This window comes from Crinia signifera, chromosome 4 (assembly GCF_055691185.1).
Source record: "Crinia signifera chromosome 4, ASM5569118v1, whole genome shotgun sequence".
Lineage (NCBI taxonomy): Eukaryota > Metazoa > Chordata > Amphibia > Anura > Myobatrachidae > Crinia > Crinia signifera.
The window spans coordinates 129,286,127-129,313,232 of NC_139220.1; the positions used below are offsets into that span (position 1 = coordinate 129,286,127).

At 44.4% G+C, this 27,106-nt stretch overlaps 1 protein-coding gene and 2 non-coding genes across 4 annotated transcripts; all 3 read right to left on the bottom strand.

Annotated features, from left to right (window-relative positions):
* Positions 1–2,719: 2,719 nt before the first annotated feature.
* On the bottom strand, positions 2,720–21,551 carry LOC146074419 (large ribosomal subunit protein eL20). Of its 2 annotated transcripts, none has more exons than XM_083182442.1 (5): positions 21,519–21,551; positions 6,658–6,837; positions 4,242–4,371; positions 3,639–3,748; positions 2,720–2,861 (listed from the first exon to the last, which is right to left on the bottom strand). In XM_083182442.1, exons 1-5 carry the CDS (start codon positions 21,534–21,536, stop codon positions 2,769–2,771), a joined length of 531 nt encoding a protein of 176 aa, XP_083038568.1. In that variant the 5' UTR covers positions 21,537–21,551; the 3' UTR covers positions 2,720–2,768. The 2 variants fall into 2 exon arrangements, with proteins under 2 accessions (XP_083038568.1, XP_083038567.1); XM_083182441.1 differs by lacking the exon at positions 21,519–21,551 and adding an exon at positions 8,626–8,731.
* On the bottom strand, positions 6,157–6,287 carry LOC146076849 (small nucleolar RNA SNORA68). The gene has a single exon (XR_014474241.1). It is a non-coding gene; the product is annotated as a small nucleolar RNA SNORA68 (small nucleolar RNA).
* Positions 7,168–7,295, bottom strand: LOC146076848 (small nucleolar RNA SNORA68). Its single transcript, XR_014474240.1, has one exon. It is a non-coding gene; the product is annotated as a small nucleolar RNA SNORA68 (small nucleolar RNA).
* Positions 21,552–27,106: the final 5,555 nt, after the last annotated feature.

A 27,106-nucleotide genomic window follows, 5' to 3' on the forward strand; every position in this document is an offset into this window, starting at 1 on the left:
TCGAATCAAAAGAAAAAAAAAAAAAATTATCAGTGTATGTACAGGTCTTAAGGCTGTATATCCTTTCCTATTTTGTGTTATCTATGCTTGATTGGCTTCTGTACCAAAAAGTTACCACCACCATCTATGCCTTTGCTTGGAGTTGCATTTGAAAAACTATTTTTACTCAATATTTGTGCAATTAAATGTCATTTAAAAATATGGTACTCTTTACTTAGAAGGGCGCCCATCTCGGGCATTGAATGCACTAAAAAAATCAGGTGCGATGCGACAGACGAGATGCCCGAGATTTCCCATAGGGAACAATTTTAAATGTCTCAATTGACCCGATTTTCCTGTTCAATGCCTCAATTGACCCAATTTTTCCATAGGAAACAATGTTAAATGGGCCACAGAGGCCAAATAGGCACCCTGAAGTGAATAATGGCCACCCGAATTGTTAACGCCACCCCACGATCAACGTCAACCCGAAGCGTGGCGAGCGCAGCGAGCCCGCGAGGGGCGGCGGTACGCGTCCTACGACCTTTTCATACCCCCACTATCCACGTCAGCGTGGAGTTGAGAATAGAAAGTGTGGCGAGCCCCGCGAGGGGACGCGGATACCTTCACAGGTATCTGCGTCCCCTCGCGGGCTTCACAGCTGTCCGCGTGCGCTCGCCACGCTTCGGGCTCAGTGGCTCGCTGCGCTCGACACACTTTCTATTCTCAACTCCACGCCGACGTGGATAGTGGGGGTATGAAAAGGTCGTAGGACGCGTACCGCTGCGCTCGCCACGCATCGGGTTGACGTTGATCGTGGGGTGGCGTTAACAATTCGGGTGGCCATTATACACTTCAGGGTGCCTATTTGGCCTCTGTGGCCCATTTAACATTGTTTCCTATGGAAAAATCGGGTCAATTGAGGCATTGAACAGGAAAATTGGGTCAATTGAGACATTTAACATTGTTCCCTATGGGAAATCTCGGGCATCTCGTCGGTTGATCGCACCCGATTTTTTAGTGCATTCAATGCCCGAGATTTTTTACTAACGATGCCCACGATCAAAATCGTGGGCACCCTTCTAAGTAAAGAGTACCAAAAATATATATGTTACAATATCCATGCTTCAGCCTGGTATAGCTAGAGCTACTCTTTGCACACATTTGCTTTGTGAGCTACTCTCCAAGTGCTCCTGTTCCCATACAACATCTTTTTCTGTCCTGAATTACCCAGATTGTCAAGTCCCAAACCCAGGGTCACAATCCTGTAACAGTCAACCTTTTCAGAAATAACCAAACCCTGGGTATGGGCATGTTAATATGCACTACAAGTCGCACTACATTAAAAAAGCATTTTTCCCTCTTTTTTTTTTTAACATACAGTATATCTTGTCAGTGCACTGGTCCTCCCACTACAATCATAATTGGACAATTCTACTGTCTTAACTGAAAGACATTATGTTAAGGGGTTAGTGGAGTCCAAGAACCAACTTATGGACCCCATACACTCTGCAATAGTGTGTGATGTGTGCATCGCGCAGTACAAAAAGTTATGTGCTGCACATATTTTGTACTGCGGATCGGATGCAAATTGCCATATTTTTCATCAGAAGGCGTTATTGATCAGCAGTATGGTAGGTCTACATTGAGACAAACCGATAAACTGCATAGTTAGACAGCAGCACATAATAACTTTCATCTGTTCACATTAGGTGGTGACCAACCAGAACATAACTACAGTAGGTAAATAGATTTTAGTCTCATTGGAATGCAGATGTTATACATGTTAATTTAGCTCGAGTCCCTCTTCATATACAGTATGGCAACATGTTACATGCAGTAGTCATTTTTACAGTTATAGGGAGAAAAGTGCACAAGCACCCCTTATGGGTGCAAGAACTGCGCAATACCTTCAAGTGGGTACACTAAGCTTTTCATTAAAGAAATAGCCATGCATGGAATAACCTCCATTAGCAGTCATATCTAAGTGCATCCCATCAGGACTGTTGCAATCTGGTGGGACTGCCATGCTATGGAATCCTATCCTTATGTATCCCTCCTATTATCCATATAGATTGAAGCTTGCGAGCAGGGCCCTCCTACCTCTGTCAGTTTGTTACTACCCAGTTTGTAGTATCACTATATCAGATTATAAAGCACAACAGAATTTGCTGCGTAAAGAAACTTAAATAAATTTAAATATATAGTTCAATGTGTACCCACTATATTGTTACTTTTAGGCAGTCCCACAGATGGTTAACAATAAATCCTTTTGTCTGAACATTCAGTCAAATCCACCAATGTCAGTGACCACATGCTCAGAGGGTGTGCTGGTAAAGTTATTGCACAATATAGTGGTTAACCTGCAGATTGTTTTACAGGCACTGCCGATATAGTTAAGGATATCTGTGGTACTGCGCATTGTATAGGGCATTAGTTTGTTTCATCAGAAGCTGTTCTGCATTTACACAGCATACACAACCATAGTTTATAATGGACCTATTGCCTTTTAGTTATCTGTTTAGGGACACTGTGCGTATATCTGGAAACCAGACCCATCAGGCAGTTATGCCATGCTGTTGAACTGGCTAATTTTATCTAGAAATCAAAATATCTGATATGTAGAATTATCCCCTTCAAAAGTGTTAAACCCAAGTCTATTATTCTGGAAGTTTAGATTTCATTGTGGTAATATATAAACATTAGTACTTAATATTCCAACTTCATTACAGAGACAACATATCCAGACAAAATTTATTTGACCATAGAGCAAGGAGATTTTGCTTTGTTTAGAAGAAGGTGTTTGGTCTCTTGGTGGTAAAGCGGGGCTTGTGCTGGCGACGCAGAACCCTGTGTGGCAGAGGGAACTTAATCTTTGAGTCCTAAAGAAAATAAAGACCACACAACATAATTATCAGTAGATTGAAGCAGCAACTGACATTACATCAAGTGCTTTCCATGAATACTATATTGCTATGAAAAACTAATAAAGGTAAAGTGCTCAAGTTCCTATATAGTCACATACTTCAGGATGACTGAATTTTGTAAACAGTGGACCAGTTGACACATGCTTTCTAGGCAATTTGTTGCAGTGATTTATTGAAAATGCATGTCATCTCAGATGTGTATGAGTATCATATCATTACTTTTACTGCCTAGGGCCATATCCTATTAGCACTGGTGGCATTTTTGCTGATAGTGAATTACTGCAATGAATTACTGCAATGACTGATCTTCACCACAGCATCCAATTATTGACATTTTAAACTGGTGAAAAAAAAAAAAAAAAAAAAAAAAAAGGACCATGATCTGGCAAAGACTCATGGAACAGGGGAAAGCTTCTGCCTTTAGGGCTATCAAACATAGCATAATACTCAACAGCAGCAATCAGGTCAAGGATGCCAGCATGGGTGCCAATAGGCTATGCCCCTTAGTTTACTTCTTATTCAGTGTCTTGTGAACTTCTGTTCCCCTTTACCATGGTGGCAACTCTTTACAGTTGCACAATGCATTTATCCATCACACCCTGCTTTAGCTTGCATAAATGCTGGAAAGAAAAAGGTGAATACAACAGTACACAAGGAAAGATCCATACATATATAGTGCAAAGTAGAAGGAGCTGCAGCCAAGCTAGCAAGATGTACAAGTGCATCACTTACATGGAACTGCTTGATGGCAGGTCTGCGACATTTGCTGGCAGGAATCACCTCAACTTTCATAATCTGAATAGCATGGGCACGAGCACGATGGCGTGCACCCATGTCACGGTCTGTGAGAATAGAAGCAAGAAGTGCATGTCTTAAATTATGTAAACATTAGCAACTTTACAATGAGAAAAATTCTCAGGTAGAAACTAGGACCACAGGTCCCAATGCCAACCAGAAGAAAGCAGATTCTGTCCTTCTTGAGGAAGAATTGATAAAGTTATTAAAGACCTACTTATGTTACAAGAACCAGTCATGCAGAGTCCAAGACAATAGTGTCAACTCCTCACAGTAGGAACAGCACTGAGGAGCTCCCGCTGTTTCCTTCGCAGAATACCTGTCCTCTCAATTTAGGTCTGAGAATGCTGGTTCTTGCAACTAAGCCATCTTAAGTGCCTTCAGTGTACGGTCTGGACAGCAGAAAAGGCAGATGCAGTATCGTGGTACAAAGAGGGGTGCGAGAAGGAATCCTTTAGTTGGGCATAATAGCACACTCAAACAACCATTTTGCTTTAGGTAGCGTATTCGTAGCCTGCAAAAAAATTAAGGTCTACTTACAGCACTGTGTCACAGCAGCCGCTGTAGTCAAGTCTCGGTACTCTCTGTACATATTGTGTGTTCCACTGCGAGAGTCATAACGTAGCCAGATGCCAAAGTTCTTCACCTTCAGTGGAGTTTTCTCAAAGACCTACAAGAGTTAACAGTGGGCGTTAGGCCTGAAACTGGGATGTGCTATGCAAAGCCAATGAGAGGAATGGCATTATTTGATGCCCCTGGAAGCCATTTAAAAGTTGATCTAGACCAACACCAAACAGTTGGGATAAACAGTTTTTCTAATATGAAACATTCCTAATGCTACCCATACACGATATCGGGTTCAATTTCCATTGAAGCTCACCTTTCGATAGGTCACATCAAAAAGGTTTTGGCGTACAATTGTGCATACAATCAAATGCCCACCATTGTACAGGAATGTATACATTTCTGGCACCACTGCCCACCATTGTATAGGAATAAGCCGGTAAAGTAAACACCTTGCTGGACTCTGCCAGTAATTTATATACCTTACAGGTTTTTCTATATACATTGGTGGGCAGTGGTGACTGGACATATTTATTGCTGGCGCAAGCCTTTTAGCTTTGCAGGGGCTGGCAGTCGGATTTCCAGGAGAGAATGCGCGTGCACGAGACGCGCGCACACCCAACCTTCTAAAGGAGCTCCCCCGGGTCCCCACTGCCTCCCTATATATCCACCACTTAAATAAGCACATTGGTAGGCAGTGAACATTTAAATATACATTGGTGGGCAGTGTTGGCGCTAATTTATGCATTGCTGGCAAAGACCAGCAATGTACACATTCCCACCAATGTATATTTATTTATATGCCCACCGCCACCAATGTATATTTATATATATTTTTTCACTGCCATTAAATGAACACAGTGGGCAAAAAAAATCTAAACATTGGTGGGCAGTGGTGCCAATATATACATTGCTGTAGTGCCAGCAATGTATATATTACTGGCTTAAATACAGCCCATTGGTGGCCAGCAGGTCGTGTTGGCAGGCAGACGGGAGCTGTGCCATCTGCTCCATTTTGACAGTTGCGAGCCTGGCGGGGGAGCAGGGCTCTGCCGCAGCAGCCAGCCTGAGGTGAGGAGCGGCGGGGACCAGCACAGGGTAAGTATGACAGGCGAGGAGACAGGGCGGTCCACCGGGCTGAAAGTGGATAATCTTTCAGCCCGGCAGTGTACATACACAGCGATGATGGATAAAAAACCATCCATCATTGCCACATCTGCTGGTAAAATCAGCAGATAAGCCACTTAACCAGCGATGATGCGGGAGTGCGCGCATCATCGCTAGTCAGCAATCTCTGGGGCATACACACTAGGTGATTTTCAGCTGAAAAACGCTCATAACGGCTGTTTTGAAAGCTTTTTAGCTTAAAATCATCAAGTGTGTATGGGCTTTTAGATAGGTTAAACAGACTTTGGATTTTTGGTTATTATGTTGATTTATATCCATTCTAATGGTCTTTACATCTGCAGCATTTTACATTAGACTTCAGGGAAATGCTTCCTAAACAGGCAACAGTAACATTTACTGCGGTTTCATGAAACATTCCTCATTGCTAAGAGGTTAGTTTTGTAGGGTAAACCTACAGTAACTTAGGAGTCATTCTAGAATTAAGTTCCCATATTAAGTTCCCCAAATCACCTGTAACTGAGGCATCATCCATCTATGTCTAGTGTCCGATTGTGTGTCTCCAAAATACTGCCATCAGTTGGCAGCAAGTGAAACTACATCTTTCTCACAAAAAGAGGCAATCACAAAGCAGCAGACTAGCTTCCGAAGCATTTGCTTTGAGCGGGCTTACTAGTTACAAATAACTACTGAAACCTAAAAAAAGGTTAATACTATACACAACTCTTAACCATACTATAAAATAGTCCAAGTACTTGCTCTGTACATCTGTAGGACCTTGTTTCACTTTCATGGACATATAAGCTCCTGAAAGGCGACAAGGTACAAATATAATTTATGCACACCAGACAAGATTATTACACAATTAACTAATAATCTTTGGGTTATGTGTGCACTTTGCAAGATGCCAGAAAGGAGCATAATAGAACTAACCAAAATATTACTGAAATCCAGCTTAAATGTTCTTAAGAAAAAAAAGCTGGGTAAACAAGGTATTCAGACTTTATGCTCAGTTTGCAGTGATTACTTATTCCACTTGATCTCAGAACTAGCCAATCTGGCTAAAAACTAGATAGATCACATGTGATTATTGTTCCTGTACACACTACAACAATCTCCATGCCACTCTGTTCTAGGGAGTGGCATGAAGATGTGAAATTAGTCAAAGTTTTTGGACACGGCACATTGATATTTATTTATTAACAGTTTCTTATATAGCGCATACATACTCCGCAGCGCTTTTACATTTTACACAAGCACCACTTACTTGTCCGCAGTAAACAATTTCTCCAGAAGCCTTCTTCATTTTTTTCAGTTGAGAAACAAAGTACCAGAAACGAGACTTGGCAACAACATGATTGGGTGCAAAAATCCGCATACGATAGAGAGGTGGTGAGGGAGTCTTAGCTGTAGGCAGACTACGCCCAATGACTTTATATTCCCTTAACTAGATAAGAAAAAAAAAAAAGATATATATTAAGCTTGGTAATTTTCACTTTGAGAAAAGCACATTCACAACACAATTTAGTTGTGAGTGACATAGGGCATTAGACACTGTGGGCTGTATTCAATTGTTTAATAGCACCCAACCTCCCATGTAAAGTGAGGGGATCGTAGAGCAATATTAAATTGGTGTCTATTTGCACATATCACGCTCATTACTAACAGGCGTGAAGGGTGACTTCACGCATGGGAGCGGGGATGGTTGACAATTGAATACCACCACAGCTTTAGATGTACTGGTAAAATATTAAAAAAGGAAATTTAGTTCTACACAAGTTGTTGCATCTTCAATTTCACTGTCATGAGCACATTTGCTCAAGAAAGGCGACAAGATACAGTTAATATATGCACAACAGACAAGTTCATGGAAGAATCACAATGAACTTTGGGTTTATGTGCAAGATTATGTATAGATCCCCTGGCCAGTTACAGGACTTCAAGTTATACAGGTGGATATTTATCGTTTCAATCTACCTTCATACATAACACAGAATTAGACCCCTTCCACAGTCATTGTTGGCATTAAATTACTCCCCCACCAAAAACCCTGGGTTGCTGGGTAGCACAACAGTTGTCCAAATGCCAGAAGAGTTGACACTGACCTCACTTGAAGTGTAAACTGCATAAACCTAGCACTGAACAGGATATGTCCTGTGTCTGGCAGAATCTGTTCTAAACACCAGAATGTGTGTGAAAGGGGTATAACAGCACCATATAGTTAAGCGAGCCAAGCTGTGCATCATTGGACAGAAATGGCCAGCTCTGTGCTCAGTTTACAAAGGCCATCTAATAATCTATGCCTACTTGCAAAAAAAAAAGTATTGCAAGATACATAAACCTTGTGGGACATACATTATACCATCATGTGGGTGATCTAGAACGCGACAGCTCAGTCAGATAACTGCACTCTATACTTGCAACCAATACAAAGATAGTTTTGCCATACAAAAGAAATCGACCAGCTTGTCCATTGAGTGATTTCTTAAAGTTGCAAGTTGGCTATATAAGGCAATGTATACACTGCCACCGTTGATGAAAGCCTTTATCCCAAAGTTCCCATCCAAGGAAGGGACCTAGATATTACATGGGCATAACCTAAATATAAATGTTTATCTATTATATCTGTGGGGTTACATGCTGTTAGACAGTTTACCTGTGTACAACCAGCATAACAGACAACTACAATTACACTGTGTACATGTGTGGCGGATCCCAAAAGATTTGTCATCCACTACACCCATACCATACACATATATGCCACAGTACAGGATTTGGCCACGATATATATAAGTGCCAGGCTGTCAAATTAAATGTCTTTCAGGCATGTAAACTCAGAATAAGGCTGAATGTGGGGCACAGGGGCCGCCAGTCTGTGGGAGACCAGAAAGCCAAACACTTTGTCCCGGGCTAGGCATACACACACACACACCGGGCGTATACCTCCGCCTGCGCCGTGTGTGCATCCCTAGCCTCTCGCACACAGCGCCCTCACATCTAGTACTAGCAGTAAGAATTATAGCGATCCACTCCCAGGCTAGTGCCGGGCCCACATGGCTGAGCTGGCCGCCATGATGTAGGCCGCAAGGGAGAAAACTTGGATCAGACGCGTTAATGCCTGCACAGTCGGCATCCCCCCGGAGCCGGTGTATGCAAAGGGAGACCCAGGAGCTAGAGCCAAGCAATTACTCTCCCACCAGCCCCCACCACAGCCATTCCCCCGACAGAGCCTTACAACGCCGGACGCCTTCATGCTGCCTCGATCCCTGCCGCCGAGCGAAAGGAAGTGCTGGGCCTGCGCCGCCACTCGTCACTCCGCTGCCGCTTCTCTATTGGACCCCAGCGACATCATCTCAGTTTTCCATTGGGTAACCAGCCTGTCCGTCATATTCTGTCTAGTAAGTCTAGTAGTGGATGCGCAGTGGTATTCATTCGGTCAGACTGTCAGAGACTCATATTACTTGTCAATGCAATGGCATGATCAGCTACATGCAGAGTAATGACAGTCTTTATTTATTACAGATTGTTATATAGCGCAACAATTCCCTTGCGCTTTACAATTATATAAAAAGTGATAGAACAAACTGAGTAGAAACAGACAGACATGGAGGTAAGAGGGCCCTGCTGTAAGTTTACAGTCTACTCTATAGTATGCTGCGGTATCATGTTTTATAAATAAATATAGATAGATAGAGTATAGATGTACAAATAAATATATATAGTATAGATGTACAGACCAGCGATATATAATTACATGGTATGGCATGAATTACCAACAGTAGGGATTCTAATGCCCCCCATACACGGTCCGTTTTTTCGGTCCGTTTTGTACTTTTAAAGTATCAGATCGGATCGCATCCCTGTGCATGCAGTGCAGCACATACTTTTTGTACCGTACTATATGATGCGCGGGAGCGCACATCGCATAGTACAAAACGGAGCCGGACACAACGGAGCGAGTATGGGCTCCTTAACAGTCGTTTCTCCAATATCGGAATCCCGACTGTCAGGAGCCCGACAGGAGAGAGTGCATTGAAGCCCCTTGCAGGCTTGGTGTGCTCGCCACCTATTCTATTCTCCCTCTATGGAAAATAGGCTGTGTAAATGCCGTTCTCCTGACAGTCGGAAATCGACTGTTGGAATCCCAACTATTGGTAAGTCATCCGGCATCCGATTACAGAATTACTATACATTATTGCATTATGGAGGCCATAATACAAGTAATGTATAGTAATCCTGTAATCGGATGGACATATTCATCTCCGGATCACTAACTATTTCCAGTGGGGTGCAGGGGATGAACGCATACACGTGGAGCTCCGATCTCCCATCCATAGAACTCCCCATCCCCTCGGCCCCCGGAGAAGCATGGTGGAGGCGGAAAAGGTGGTCGGAGGAGGCGAGTGGAGGGTGGAGAGAGCAGGCGCAGGACTTGGCAAGCTCTGGTGGGTGGTGCCGCAGTCCCCAGGCATGGAGATGCATCAAGCACCATTGACCCAGAGGGACCCCCAATGATGACCACCAGACACATACCGGCCGGCAAGACCACCTGCCGCGATACCCTGCTGTGATGGCAGAGATTCCGGCGTGAAGGCCCCTAGCTGAGTACTGCAGGAGCCCCCCCCACACACACACACATCATCAATGTTCTTGCTCCAGGCTGCCCCAGACAAACTTCCACTGGGAGGACCCCCAAGGGAGGAGATAGCAGCTCCAGTAAAGGGGGGGGAGGCAGGGGGCCAGAGAGGGCCCAACTCCAGACCCTGGCCTTACTGACTCTCTCCCCCCTTTACTGACTGTCTCCCCCTCTCCCCTCACGCTGGCTCTCCCTACTCACGCTGGCTCTCCCTCCATCCGCGGCTCCAGCCAGGGCCCCTGACATGCTGGCCCACCCTCAGCCCCACTGCATGACAGCCTCTGGATCCATCCATGCTGCCGTGGTGTGCTGAAGGGGAGATGGCCTGTTTGAGCCCTTCCACTGCTGGCTGCTGCCCTGTGAATAGCGAAGTCAAGATGGTGCTGCTGATGGCTGCCTAGGATCTGTGCCACTCAGCCAAAAATGTACCCCATGTCTCCCCTGTCGTGTTCCATATCTGTACTGTTTTTTTACTTGTTTACTTAGAAGGCTGTTCCAATGACCAAGTGGCACCACTGAATGTCTGAACGGTTTGGGGGGGAACGCACTGGTAATTAACAATTGTTATGTAGGAAATATTAAATAAACTATTAAAAGTTATATTTTAGCATACAATTAATTACCAGTGCGTTCCCCCCCAAACAGTCCCTTCTCTCTTTTTCCTGTTTATACTGTACAGCACCCTCATCTTTTCATAACAAAAAATTGGGGTCTCCCGAAACCATCAAATAGAATATTCGGTGTGCAGACGAGCAACAAGCTCCCTAGAGGAGCAAACAATATACCACTGAATGTCTGCCTGGGTGCTGTGCATCTCAGCAAGTATATGTTCCCCATGTCTGTTTCCATCATCACCCTCAACAGGACACATCTAGGCCGGTAGTAAATAATATATGAGACAAAAGGACTAGCTCACACACAGTAGAATACAATATAGCAACTTAATAACAGTGCAGTCCTATTAGTGGTGACTCTTTAGTAATACTGCTTTCACATTGCAGAAATGGGTAATGACACGGTATTCTTAAATGGGACTTTAAAATGGGTCTGAGCTTTGAGACCTTTCACATTGCAGGTGAAAACCGTTTTAAAAATCATTTAATACCATTCAAACATTCAACCCGTTTAACCCCCAAGGGACACGTTTCAAGCCATTGAAATAGAGCTGTTCAAACTGCCAAAAAAACGGCTTTAAAACGTGTAGGACTCTGCTTTTTAACCGTGTTGAAATACCGGTTAACTTTAACCGGTAAATCAACTCTGGCACTTTCACATTGCAGCCTTAAACGTTTTAAAATGGAAAAAAAACGGCAATATACCGTTTTAAAAGTGCGATGTGAAAGGGGTATAATTCTGCTTTCAGACCGCATAACTGGCTTTGACCCTGTATTTGAAAACGTTTCCAAAAACGGGTCTGCCAGATAAAACCCCTTTCACACCGCAACTCTTAAACGGTATATTACCGTTTAAGTGCTGATTTTTTGACACTGGCAGACCCGTTTTTGGAAACTTTCCAAATACAGGGTCAAAGCCAGTGCAGCCTTCAGCCCTCCCCTCCGTGCAGCTCCCCCTCCCCTCCCCCCCGTGCGCGTGTCGACCCCGCGCGTGTCGACACCCCTCCCCCCACGTGCGTCGACGCCCCCCCCCCCCCCGTGTCGACCTACCCCCCGTGCAGCCGGTACCTCCGTTGTGGATCCCGGCACTGCAGTTCAGTATGGTCGGAAGCACTTATGAAAAAAAGTGTCTTTCAGAAAATGGCTGCCCCATAGGAAAACCTGTTTAAAAAAACTGTCTTTCGTATGGGGGCAGCCATTTTCCAAAAGTCACTTTTCTTATAAGAAAAGTGACTTTTGGAAAATGGCTGCCCCCATACGAAAGACAGTTTTTTTAAACAGGTTTTCCTATGGGGCAGCCATTTTCTGAAAGACACTTTTTTTCATAAGTGCTTCCGACCATACTGAACTGCAGTGCCAGAATCCACAACGGAGGTACCGGTTGCACGGGGGTAGGTCGACACGGGGGGGGGGGGGCGTCGACACGCGCGGGGGGGGAGGGGTGTCGACACGCGCGGGGGGGCGCGGGGCGGCTCCAGTGCTGTGAATATTTAATGAGCGCTCATTAAATATTCACTGCGCTGAATTTAGGACCCAGCTCATTGGATGGGTCCTAAATACTGTTTCAGCCCCGATTTTGAGCCTAAAATACCGGTTCTGAAACGGGTAGGACCCTGCATTTTAACCGGTTAGAAAAAACGGTATTTTCTAACCGGTTAAGTGGTCCTGCACCTTTCAGACCGCACAGATTACCGTTTTAAAACGGTAAAAAAACGGCAATATACCGTTTACAAAGTGCGGTCTGAAAGGGGCATAAGAGTGCAGGATTGATAGAAGAAGAATGCGGCCCAAATAGGAGTACATCTTTACATGAATGCTGTCCAAACAGGTGAAATAGAGCAACTGGGAGACTAGGGCACAGTGAAATGGCTGCAGCAATACCAACAATATTGCAAAACTGTGAAAGGTGCTTGTCCTGCAGTAGGATCAGTTTTAGAGTAGTGCAGTTTCTGTTATCCTGACAGCGCTAATATTAATACAACACTATCACTTGTATATGCGTAGGGTATTCACTATAATGGAGCAGCATGGCTAGAAGATGACCATCGCACACTTAGGCCATGCCCACTGATCAGCCCGGGCGCCCACAGCACCGTGTATGAAAGGATAGCGGCAGGAGGGCAGCGCAACAGGTCGCAGGACCATTGCAGGATCATTGATTTATATGAATATATATATTAAAAAATGTATGGTCATTTTGTAGTAGACGATTAATCGGTCCATTAAATGTAAGCCTCATCGAAGTTTGTACCTAGTCAAAAAAATATCCAATTCTAAATGAAAAAGCCTCAATACCAACATTGATTTAACAAAAACAATTATAATTCACATACCCTATAGAAAAAGAACAAAAATTACTCATCCACCCCATTCCCTTTGTCAAGAATATTTAAATGACAATAATCCACTACTATATAATTAATATTCAATATATAATATATAAAATATATAATCAATAATATTAAAATGTACTAATAGAGGCTTCCGGTTCCGGTGCGGCGGATGTAGGACGCGTCTCCCCGCAGCTCCGTACCCAACCCGCCGCAAATACCCTGCTAGAGCCTGAAGGCTCACCCTACCTGGCACCAACAGCAGCGCGCCCCTTGCCACATCCCAGGGGAGCCTGCAGACGCAGATTGAGGTCCGTGATGGCGAGCAAACAGCAGCTCGGCACCAAAGACGGAGACCGCGCACAGACATCAAAGATGGCGGCCGAATCATACAAGGACCCATGGGACGCGACCATCACGCTCCCACAGGTACACACCAACCCCCCTCTCCCACAAGGGACACACAAAGCTCCCCACTCAGAGCGCAAAATCCCTCCTAATCAAGCCCTCACCTACGATGATATTGTGCAGGCTATTAGAGAAACAGTACAGCCCATGCTGACAGAGCAGGCACAAGCAAACGCTGCAGCGCTGCAGCAAGCTGTGGCTGACATTAAAAGCCAGCACAAACAATTGAACAAGAGGGTATCCCATGTAGAGCATATAGCAGGGGAGAACTTCAAAACAGTTTCTGAGTTACAAGAGACCACAGCAGCCCTGCATAAATCTGAAGTACAGGTCTGGGCTAAACTAGACGATCTGGAAAACAGATCACGCAGGAACAACCTGCGGGTTGTGGGAATTCCTGAAACAGTTAAAGGCCCAGCCCTTTATATATTTCTACGACAGACACTCCCGGAGCTGCTAGAAATAAATGATGTTTGCAACGACCTTGTTATCGAACGAGCACACAGGACGGGTCGAGTATCAGAATCCAATGGCGCCAAACCAAGAGTAGTCCTGTTTAAATGCCTTAATTACGTCCATAAAGAGGCGATATGGGCGGCATCGCGCCGTAAGAGAGATCTGCGGTGGAATGATGCCAGGCTGCTAATTTTTCAGGACTACTCCCCTGAACTCACACGGGCAAGAAAAGCATTCCAACCTGCATGTACCACTCTGGCCCAGTCTGGGAGAAAATTTGCCCTTCTATACCCGGCTCGACTTCGTATCTTTATGGGATCCACATTTAAAGATTTCACCAACTCTAGTGATGCTGAGGCATACATACAAGAACAAAACCTGCAGCTTCAGGCTGAGGGAAATGAATAGAATACTGCCTAGCATGCACTGGATGACCGATAAAAATGACGCATCACAGATGCTCCAAACACTTGAATACGGACATTGTTAGGCACTAGACTGCAAAAGGCTACAAAGTCCAAAGGTATTGATGGTCCAACCTCAACCCACACCTAAAGCACCTAGTGGAAAATACAAAGTAATTGCCATCTCCGATATCATGTTTGGAAATCAACAATCCTATTTTTACATACAAGAGATACTAAGGGAAGATGTATTCGCTTGTGGGCGCATCCAGGGATCTAAATGTCCTATTAACTGAGACTCTGGCGTTGAGTTTTACTGTTCTATACGACTGAACTCAGTTATGTCACAAAGAAGAAGGGCTGAGACATTACATATCCCAAGTACACGTATTTAGGTGCACAAAGAAAAGGTGCTAAGGTACAGGGGCAATCCAGGCCTGGATTGCTCTTGGACAAAATTGTTTTACTGTTCCAATTAATGTTGCGGCGGGGCAGTTGCGGAGCCACCGCCAAGGTTGTATTGATTCATTTTGTGTTTTGTGATTAATTCCCAGCACACTGGGAAGCCACTTAGAGATTAGAAAAGTTGGGAGTTCCTTAAAGAGTAATTTATGGTATGGATTTGTTCGATGCACTCCCTCTCCCCTTACCCCCCACCCCCCCTCGCTTCCTCATATTGCTATATGTTTTGTGCTCCTGATACTAGATATTAGTACCAATAACCAGATGTTATGTCTATGATCAAAATTGCTTCATGGAACGTGGGTGGCATACACTCACCAGTAAAAAGAAAGAAATTATTAATGTATCTAAACAAAAATGCAATAGATGTGGTAATGTTACAAGAAACACACCTACTCGAACCCGAATACGCCAAACTGAATATACTGGGCTGGCGCGTGTTAGCATCAGCTCCTTACACATCAAAAGCCAGAGGGGTTACTGTTTTAGCTAAAAAACGCCTCCCAGTAGAGATTTCGAAAACACTAGTAGACCCAGAAGGGCGGTATGTTCTATTGGACTTAAAAATACACTCTATTAGATATGTTATTATGAATGTATATGCCCCTAATGTGAACCCGAAAAAATTCTTCCAGCATATTCTTACAACTTTAGCTCCATATATGCCTCACCAAGTAATACTGGGGGGTGACTTTAATGTCATATCATCCACATATCTTGACACGAATTCCAAATCAGCATCCAGAAAGCCACCTAAAATAGGAATTCCCTTTCTAGCAGAGCAGCTTGCCCTCATAGACACCTGGAGAGCACTGCACCCTACTGACCGGGACTTCACCTGTCAGTCAGCAGCACATGGAACATTATCCCGGATAGATTATCTGCTTGTCTCTGAGGGTATGCTGCCTAACTGCACTGAAGCCCAAATAGAACCCATGTGTCTTTCTGATCACTCCCTCATATGGTTTTCCTTATCCCTTTCACTAGACATAGGCACATATCGTCTATGGAGATTTCCCTCACACCTTACCTCTTCCATTGATTTTAGAAATAAATTAGACATGTTTTGGGAAGAATTTAAAATGGATAATTTAGAAGTCCTGGATGATGACCCAGCCCTGTTTTGGCAGACGGCGAAAGCTGTCATCAGAGGACGAATCATCCAATATGTCTCAAAACACAAAAGGGAATCGGTCACTAGATACAAGACCCTCCAATCTGACCTAACAACAGCTTATCAAAATTATAAACAAGCCCCAACCCCCCGAAATAAACTATCATACACTACAGCAAAAGATAGTTTGGTACTTATGTATTATCTGGGCTCCCATGTTAAATGCACCCCATTTTTTCATGCCCCTACTATCCAACTACGCATGGAGTTGATTTTATATAGTGTGGCGAGCGCAGCGAGCCACCGTGCCTGAAGCGTGGCGAGCGCAGCGAGCCCCGCGAGGGGACGCGGTCTCATAAAAAAAATGGGAGCCCAGATATTACATAAGTACCGATAGTTTTGACGCCCTCCTTTCAGCTATGGGAGACAGACACTCTTTTTATAGGGACCACCGATTCCATAAATTCGGCAATAAAACTGGCCGTCTTTTATCCAGCCTATTGAAAGCCAATGCTCCACCAACCATCATTCAAAAAATCAAGAAACCGGATGGTACCCTGGCAGGGTCTGGCTCAGACATAGCTGAACTGTTATCCTCCTTTTACGCAGAAATATATTCACAACCCCCTCGTAACCTAGCTAATGAACGGACATTCTGGGACACTATATCCCTTCCACAGCTAGCCTAAGATCAAACCACACTCCTAGGCGCTCCCATTGAACCCCAAGAAGTAGAAGAGGCCATCAAAAAATTAAAACCACTAAAATCCCCTGGCCCGGATGGCTTGTCAGGGGAATTCTTTAAAATCCTCCTACCCAGAATAAAACCCCAACTTACTAAAGCATTTAATGCCATTATTAGTTCTGGAAGTGTCCCGAAATACTTTAACGATGCTATTATCCGTCTTATCCCCAAACCAGGCCGAGATCCACATTTACCAGGCTCATACAGGCCCATATCCCTTTTAAACGTGGATTACAAACTGCTTACTTCCATACTTTCCAATCGTATCAAATTCCTCCTCCCTAATATAGTACACACGGATCAAACAGGATTCATAGTGGGTAGGCACTCCACATCTAATATCAGAAAAGTGTTATCAACTATGCATTGGATAGCCACCCATGAGGACATGGATGCCTCCTACCTACTTGCAGTAGATGCCGAAAAGGCATTCGATATGGTCTCATGGGATCATATCTTCCTCACACTTACAAAATTTAACTTCCCTTCAAGCTTAATTCATATAATTAGATCCCTCTACACTGGTTCTACCTCCAGGCTTATTTGTAATGGATATTTATCGAACCCCATACAATTATCCAGAGGAACGCGGCAGGGGTGCCCCCTGTCCCCACTCCTCTTTGCGCTGGCCATCGAGCCTCTGGCAGTAGCCCTGAGGGGACTATCTGAATTCTCGGGCATATCGGTTGCTACAAAGGAATTAAAACTCGCGTTATTCGCGGATGATATGCTCCTTTTTGTTAGTAATCCTCTGACTTCCATTCCGGCCATAATGCAACAAATAGATGAATTCGGCTCCTTTGCGGGATACAAAATCAATGCTGATAAGTCAGAACTTCTCCCCCTAAACAAACCTGCAGCCCGCCTTATATCCTCCCCACCCCCACCTGCAGTCTCTAAATTCAAACTTAATAGCCCCTCACTGAAGTACCTGGGAGTCCAGCTGCCCTCAGAGATAAGTAGATTATATCACCTCAACTACACTCCTGTATTCACCAAAATAAACACACTCCTCCAATCATGGATCAATATGCCTATCTCCCTACAAGGTAGAGCAGCAGTTCTGAAAAGTATTATTTTCCCAAAATTATCCTATGTTATACAAATGCTTCCAATGTACCCCACAGCGGCTGATGTTAAACGCTGTGAGAGAATGTTTTCCAAGTTCCTCTGGGGGGGAAAGAAATCTAGAATATCACTACCCAAATTGAAACTAAAAAAAAGTGAAGGGGGCATGGCAATTCCCGATGTTAAAGCCTTCTCGAAGGCCACAGCATTTAGATATGTCTGGGACTGGCTCCTGGGTACATCAACTTACACCAATTTAGAATTAGAAAAAAAATCAATGCACCCCTACACATTGGCGGCTCTTCTACACACACCCAAACCCATGCTCCCTCCAGAGGCGAAAATACACCCACTGTTCTGGCATACATATATGGCATGGTGATCTGGTAATATACTACTAAAAAGACATCCGACCCACTCTAGGTTTTTACAATTTTGTGGTAACCCCTGTTTTCCAGCAGCACAAACCAACTCAAGGTTCAATACATGGAAAAGAAAAGGTATCATAGCTGTCAGGGATGTCTTCGACCCAGGGTGCACCATTCTATCTTTTAACTCTCTGGTTGAGAAATATCAAATCTCCAATGCAGATTTTTTCATGTATTTGCAACTAAGACATTATATACAGTCGCTACCCCCCCCCCCATTTGACACCTCACTCTCCCTAGACCCACTTACCTCTTTAATTGCCAAGATCTCTTTAGCTCCATACAGAATTAACTTATTGTATTGGGATTTCTTGTCTCTATACCCCAACAAGCTCTGGGCGCGTGGAGTGTCGACCTGGGAATCGGACTTGGGCAGACCGCTGGTGCTCAAAGATATACATTGGGATCTTACCAATACCCTCAAATTTCTGCACTCTGCGAGACTACAGGAGACACATATACGCTTTTTACATAAGGCCTACATTTCGCCAGGCCAACGGGCTCACATAGTACCAGATGCCTCCTCAAAATGCCTAAAGTGTGGGGCTTCAGTAGCACTATTTATGCATTGCTTCTGGTCCTGTCCAAAAATTAAAAAGTTTTGGAATAAGCTACTGAGCTTTATTAACAATACCTTCAAACTCCATTTACTTTTTGACCCATTAGCAATTCTAATGCTAAACTTTTCTATCTGGCACCTTACAGGTAAGCAGAAACTCCTAACACCCTTACTGTGCTTAATCCTTACGATAGGTAAGAAACTAATTCTAACCAACTGGACTGTCGGGTCTGCACCCAGAATCGACACGATACGCGCCCATCTTCTTAAGACATTATACTTGGAAAGGCAATCTACTATGCCTAATATAGAAGAGGGTGGCCTACGTTTCTATAAAAAATGGGGACCTTACATTGAGGTGTTAGACTCAACCCAACAAAATCAAATAATGTCTATATTTGACTCAACAACGTGGAATACTTACCGTCAGCTTGCTATACCAGTGAATACACCGTCTGTGATTGACTAATATATTTATGGCGACACAAATCTCCCACAGTTTCATGTACTACTGGAAAGGTGTCAGTAAAACATCAAATGAAGTGACATAATCAGGAACGCTTAATTTTAATCCCATGTCCCTCCCACACCCCTTCCCCCCCTGACTCTCATCCCTATTTCCCCCCCTTCTTCCCTTCCCCCCCCCCAGTTAACAGAAAACTTAACAACCGGTTTCTTTCATATAATTTTATTAGATTTATTATTGAAAATGTTGTTTGCAGAGTACACATAATATCCCATATTACAGCATAAGTTGATAAGTTGATACCTTTCAGCAGTTAACGGCTTAGCGAAAGACTCGCTACATTAAGTGACGCAAAGGACACTGGACACTATCTTGACAAACGCCTAAGGTTCTCAGGAATCTGGGTGCTTCTTTGTTCCTTGTTCTTGATTCGCTCCACCCGGGGACCTCCAATGGAGGACAGGCCACTGTGGGGAGAGATTTAGGAAACGATTATATTCTACTATACTGTCTCATGTGCCCTGATCGGGGTATAACATTTTACTATGTAACCAAGTTTGCTTTGTATATGTATTTGCAAAAGTATCTGTTCAACTATATAAATCTGAAAAACCAAATAAAAATTATTTAAAAAAAAAAAAAAAAAAATGTACTAATATACAAATATATACTCCTGAAGAAGCAAACATCCGGGGAAACGAGTTGAGCTAATCCAATTGCCTGGGTTATCCATCCTTTTTGTGACCTGTCCTTTCTCCCATCGACGTTAAGACTCCTATATTTTACCTGAAGGTTAAAAAAAGTGGCAGACTAGATGGGCCAAATGGTTCTTATCTGCCGTCAAATTCTATGTTTCTATATGAACTGGACACTTGCCTATTCGGATTATCTGCATTATCCCTAATTCCAGCTTTAAGGAGGAAAACAAACACGCCTAATCGGGAGGCCTGAGCCATTGAAAATATAGGGCAATCAAGGACATTTGCTGTCACCCCCACTGGACATTATCCAGACGATTTCCAAGTATGGTAACAAAAGATATTTATCTTTATAAATACTCCAAGAATTGGAGATCTCATCACAACATCCTTTTATCAATTGCTCTATTTTTTAGGTATTTTTTATTTTTATGTATTATGTGATAGATGTACATCACTTATGCTATTAATTAAATATTAATTGTTGAGAACCGTCTTGTCATATTATTGGAAGCAGCTAGCGCTGGCACATCTTTTGTTTCTTGAAATATACTTCTTGGGCTTGACTACCCAGTGCCAGCTGCTATTGATAGCGCACCACTCCACCCCCATTGTTTTCTTCCTTAATATACAAATATGACTAGTAGGAGAGAAAGCAACTGAAACAAGAAGTTTAATGCCAGAGTTTTCAGTTTCTTCATTAAATTGGTATGATGCTTGTGAAACAAATGTAGTTGTAGCTGAAAACAAATGTAGTTGAAAAGTAAAGGTGCATACGCACTGTTTTTTTGCCAAGTGTGTACGCAGAGCTATGAAGTGAAAATTTCTGGGCTGAAAATCGCTCAGTGCGTACACCTTGATCGATTTTCCACTTGGTCCAGTGATTTTTGCAGGAGGTGAATTACTTTCCACAGTAGGAGACTTTTGGAATGTGGTTAACTCGGCTGGTAAAACCAGCCAATGGCGGCCAGCGATGCAGGATCAAGCATCAACACTCACGACTCGTCGCCGGGCCATACACACTAGAAGATTTTTAGCTTAGAGTATTTCAATACTGTAAAACTTAGTTACTTTGAGCTCAAAATCGACCAGTGTGTATGGGCCTTAAGACAGAGCATGACTTTATCTATCAGAGGTAATGAACAGGAAATAAACAGAAATGTCTTGGACAAATATGACTTTTTTTAAAAATGTTGTATTTATTTTTTATTGAAGCAAAGTGTAATACAAATACATCAGATGACACGTTTAAACCTGCCAACATGACTCTCCAATGTCGTATACTCAATACTCTGTTCTAGGACTTTATTAAAAGTTAAGTATGGCCTTCGACACTATTGATGGTTTATGGCTTATGTCGAATGCCTTTCCCATTGATGGTGGAGAACCAGATGGTTTACCTCCATCGATGATACAGCATAACCACATTTTTTTACAAGATTGTTGTGACACAGAGCATAGCACTGCTGCCTGACACACATGAAGCCCCACCCCCAGATACGAGCCAGACAAAGAACAAGGATAACTATCGGTTGGTGAAACCACCATAAAATGCATAGTTGGCAACCATTGATGCCTACTTGTCACATCACAATCAATGCAAACCACGCTGATTTTCCTAATTAATCATCATTACAGTCACCTGTATTGAACTAAATCACTCATACTCGGACCTTATGTGTTCCAGTTCACCCGGCAAGAACATTTTGTGTCACCACCTGTCACATTTTAAAAACTTACAGGTAAACTGGATAACATGAGCCTTGTTGGGGTCCTGAGTGTCAGGCACCGGGGTAGGCGTCGCTGTGCCCCTGCTCTCCTGACAGTTCTGGCGCTGCGGGAGCAGAGTCCCCCGCGATTGTCAGGCTGTGCTGGGACGGAAGTGTCGGGATGTTGCTAGGCAACGACCCTAACTTCCGCCGCTCAGGGTGCAGCAGCACCGGGAAGCGTCGGGGACATTGCTAAGCAACACCCCGAGCTTCCATTCAGATCACGGGCTGCACAGCTGCGGGAAATTTACGTCACCCATGCCTGTAGGCAGGGTGACTGCTTTTTAAGGGGCTTGCTCCATTATCACGGCGCTGGTTATAGTTCTGTATGCAGCCTTGTCTCAGAGTGTTCCCGGTTTCTGGTTCGGATCCCTGCTACCAGAGTGCCAGTTTGTTTCCTGTATCCAGCATTACAGTGTCACCGTCCCAGCGTGGCTGTGCCTTGTCAGGAGTCCTGCCTATCAGCACTGCTGATCTCTGACTTTCCTCTGTGGCTACCATCTCGCAGATAAGTCAGGGGTTCTCCCGCAGTTTATTCTGTATTGCTGTTACATTTATTTATATTCCACCGTTGTGTATTGTTACATTTACATTTACTTATATTCCACCGTTGAGTATTGTTACCTTTGCATTTAACTTATATACCACCATTGTGCATTGTTGCATTTGGGTACACACCAACACTGTGTATATTTTCTGCAATTGGTCCCACCTCAGTACCCTGCAGAGTCTTGTGTTGTACCTTCCCCCTGGGCCTTCCTAGGTGGTTCCGGCCAGCCCAAATTGGGTTAGATAGGTTTCCTCTTGCTCCCGGTCTGCCTCAGTGAACACATTGGGGTTTATTCTAGTTCATTCTTTCTGACAAAATCCTTCTTAGATGGACAAAACCATGTGCACTGCAGGGGGGCAGATGTAACATGTGCAGAGATAATTAGATTTGGGTGAGTTATTTTGTTTCTGTGCAGGGAAAATACTGACTGCATGATTTTACACTTATATATATATATAGATCTCACTTTGAAGAAAAACCCCACCCAAATCTAATTCTCTCTGCACAAGTTACATCTGCCCCACCCGCAGTGCACATGGTTTTGTCCATCTAAGAAGGATTTTGTCAGAAAGAATGGACTAGAATAACCCCCATTGTCTCTCGTAAGACCTGACTGCAATGGTGTCTGGGCGGACCTAATTCGCCCTTACAGCCGGGGCGGTTACAGGAGAATAGAAACCGCACGTGTTCACTGACACAAGTCTGGGGCAACAGAGTCAGTGGGCAGTTCCGGTTTCACTGCTGTTGGCCCTTACACTATAACCGTCCCAAAAAATCTTTCAGGGAATTCCTCTGACAGGTACATTTTTCATTGGGTTCTGCTGAGGTTCCCTTGTTATCATGGATTCCAGTTCAGGGGCTCCGTCACAGGTTCTCTCCAGTCAGGTCAGTCTTCTGACTCAGCAGATGGTTGAGTTGTCCCTGCGAGTTGAGAATCAGGAGGAGGTCAGGAGGGTTCCCACTGCTAGTCCTGTTTTTGTTAATGAGCCTAAGATGAACTTACCGGATCGGTTCTCTGGTGATCGTAAATTGTTTTACAATTTCCGGGAAAGTTGTAAGCTTTTTTTCAAGATCCGCCGAGTATCCTCGGGGTCGGAGACTCAAAGGGTTGGTTTGGTGATCTCCTTGCTCCAGGGAAACCCGCAATCCTGGGCCTTTGACGCCTTTTTTCAGGCCCTGGGCACCCTGTATGATAAACCGGACACAGCGGCATCAGCTGAGACTCATCTCAGGGCACTCAGACAGGGTCGTCGGACTGCAGAAGTATACTGCTCCGAATTTCGCAGGTATGCCAATGACACTGCCTGGAACGATCCGGCCCTGCAGAGTCAATTCCGAATTGGCCTCGCAGACCAGATCAAGGACTTCCTTGTGCAGTACCCCTCACCAGATTCTCTTGATGAATTTATGCAGCTGGTAATTTGTATTGATAGGCATATCCGTGAGAGACGCTCTGAGTGAGACCATCTCCATCCTTTCCAGGGTCGTTCAGGGACTCCCAGGTCGAGGGAGAGGAACCCATGCAAATTGGGGTGACTCACTTGTTGAACCAGGAGAGAGCCCGTTGACGTTCCCAGGGTCTCTGTTTGTATTGTGGAGGCAGGGGTCACTTGGTAGGTACTTATCCCAGAGCGGTCGCGAAACGACAAGGCCTAGAGGATCAGGGAGGAATCCTCTCGGACCAGTCTTGTATTTCTGACAATAATTCTTTATTAATTTTGGTATTGCTGGGGTTTGGGGTACAGCGTTGGGAATCACGTGCTTTTGTTGACTGCAACGGAGTCTGGGCAGACCTAATTCGTCCTTACAGCCGGGGCGATTACAGCAGAAGACTAGAAACCGCACGTGTTTACTGACACCAGTCTGGGGCAACAGAGTCAGTGGGCAGTTCCGGTTTCACCGCTGTCGACCCTTACACTGAGGGCCAAGGTGGAGAACCTATAGTCTAGTTAATTGATGAGAAAGATATTTCGCCACAGGCGACAGAAAGTATTAAATAGAGGGAAGTTCTGGAGCAGAGCATTTTGTACCTGGGGGAAGGGGCCATGTTGGAAGGGCTGCACTCTGAAGGCCAGATAAAATGATTGCTGTCTGTCCTAGCACCAACGCAGCAGTATTCATTTATTCCTGCGCGAAGGGCGTGCAAACATAATTTCAGCTCAATACCCCGGGAGTGGCAAGCTGAAAATCAAGAAAAGTAACCCTTTGGGTGGGCAAACAGTGCTTTTCTGGTCACGCCCATTAGTTTGTGTAGTCACTTTAGCAAGTCTAAACTTGACCTTAATCAGCACAATAAAAATAATCAATTGAATATTGCCCCGCAATCTCCCATCACTTTAGATGAGAGATCGGGCGTGATATGACAATTGCATAGCTCCCAACTGTTCATCCCTTGGTGGGGGCATTTGGGAGTTCCCACTGGTACCCGCTGTTTGCAGAGCAGCTGGGTATAGATGCTGTACACTGCAGTGAGAGGATGGGGGCTCTCACAGCACTGGCCATTACCTCAACAGCTGCAAAAACAGGGGTCATGGCCTTGTGGGAGTGCTGTGGAAACAGGCCATGCCCCCTGACCAGGAGGTGACACCCCCTAATTTCATGTTCCACCTTCACTATAGGGTTGACCATCGATAATTGCAATAGATGACATTAGTGATAGATTTAAGTATTGATGGATATCCCTTTTATCTGACTGACAGAACATGGGGGCTGTATGGTGTTGGGGGGCGGAGCTATGCTCCGTGCCCCAATTCCTTGGCTAAGAAAAAATAAGAAAAAACTTTTCTGTTATGCTTTGACATCAATGGAGGGAAACCATCTGGTTCTCCTCCATCAATGCCGAGATGGGTAGCTCACAGTTGAGTCGGTTTAATGATCCGGATCTTCAAAATGAACCCACTGAGGCGTGAGCTGTTAAGTGACCGGGGCTCTTGGAGTGAGACAGGTCTTCTTTTCCAGTCACTGACTATCAGTGATTGGAAGACCTGTCCCGCTACAGGAACCGCTGCTCAGTCACACTCAGGGGTCAATGTCTCCTCCCACCGGCTCTCCAGGCTCAGCTATCGTGGCTTATAGCTCGCTGGCCGCTCAGAGCCTCACTGATGGCTCTCAGCTTTTTTTTTTTTTTTTAAGTTAATCATCATAATAATATCAATATATAAAAAAAATCTGTCTCGTTTTGTTAGCCAGGGTGGGGCCACGGCGTTCAGAAGTGTATATATATATTATATATATATATATATATATATATATATATATATATATATTATATATAAATATATATATATGTATATATATATATATATATATATATACCATGGGTAATAAAAACTATATAGATTTTTCGGTACTTGTGTACAATCACAGCTCCCACGATGTCCATCGCATAGCAAAAAATCGCATGCGATCGCATCCCATGCGATCGCATGCGATTTTTAACAGAAATGCATCCAAATGCATTGAAATAAGTATCAAACATGTTCAATGGCCCCCAAATGTCATTTTTCAGGCTGTACCACCCCCTCTATCAACGCAAACCCGAATCGTGGCGAGCGCAGCGAGCCCGCGAGGGTCGGCGGTACGCATCCTACGACCTTTTCATACCCCCACTATCCACGTCGGCGGGGAGTTGAGAATAGAAAGTGTGGCGAGCCCGAAGCGTGGCGAGCGCAGCGAACCCCATGAGGGGACACGGATACCTTCACAGGTATCCGCGTCCCCTCGCGGGCTTCACAGGTGTCCGCGTCCGCTCGCCACGCTTCGGGCTCGGTGGCTCGCTGCACTCGCCACACTTTCTATTCTCAACTCCACGCTGACCTGGATAGTGGGGGTATGAAAAATGTCATTTTTCAGGCTGTACCACCCCCACTATCAACGCGAACCCGAAGCGTGGCGAGCGGCGGCGGTACGCGTCCTACGACCTTTTCATACCCCCACTATCCACGTCGGCGTGGAGTTGAGAATAGAAAGTGTGGCGAGCCCGAAGCGTGGCGAGCGCAGCGAGCCCCGCGTTGGGACGCGGACACCTGTGAAGCCCGCGAGGGGACGCGTATACCAGTGAAGGTATCCGTGTCCGCTCGCCACGCTTCGGGCTCGGTGGCTCGCTGCGCTCGCCACACTTTCTATTCTCAACTCCACGCCGACGTGGATAGTGGGGGTATGAAAAGGTCGTAGGATGCGTACCGCCGCCCCTCACGGGCTCGCTGCGCTCGCCACGCTTCGGGTTCGCGTTGATAGTGGGGGTGGTACAGCCTAAAAAATGACATTTGGGGGCCATTGAACATGTTTGATACTAATTTCAATGCATTTGGATGCATTTCTGTTAAAAATCGCATGCGATCGCATGCGATTTTTTGCTATGCGATGGACATCGTGGGAGCCGTGATTGTACACAAGTACCCTAATTTCAATGCATTTGGATGCATTTCTGTTAAAAATCGCATGCGATCACATGCGATTTTTTTTTTAAATGCAAAAATCGCATCCCATCGCATGCCACTACATATGGCATGCGATGGGAGCTGTGAAAGTACACAAGTACCGATTTTTCTTTTTAATACTGATATTAAAAGACACAAAAGAAGAAAGGGTTTGTATGGATGCACTCCTTAGTGGACAATCAAAAACCGGGGTTTTGTTGGATTTAATTCCTTTTCAATTTCTAAAAAATGTGGGGGTTCCTTTTATCTTTAATAGGACCTAGATGGATACGGATACCACCACATGTAGCGAAATAAGAGGTTAAAAGGATTTTTTACATTTAATGAACATACAGTGTTTATAGAAGAGAAAAATGTGATTAAAGAATTTTAAAAGTGTAGGTAGACACGAATGTTGGTGCTAGTATTTCGACATGAGTTTGGGGTATATTCCCCACTTGAGTCCTTACATGTATTTATGAATCTGTACCAATAAAGATTATTTTCCACACGTGTTTATTGATTTAATAAGGGCTTTCCCAGGTATGATGGTTTGAATGTTTAGTGATATATTTGTGTGATACACAAAAG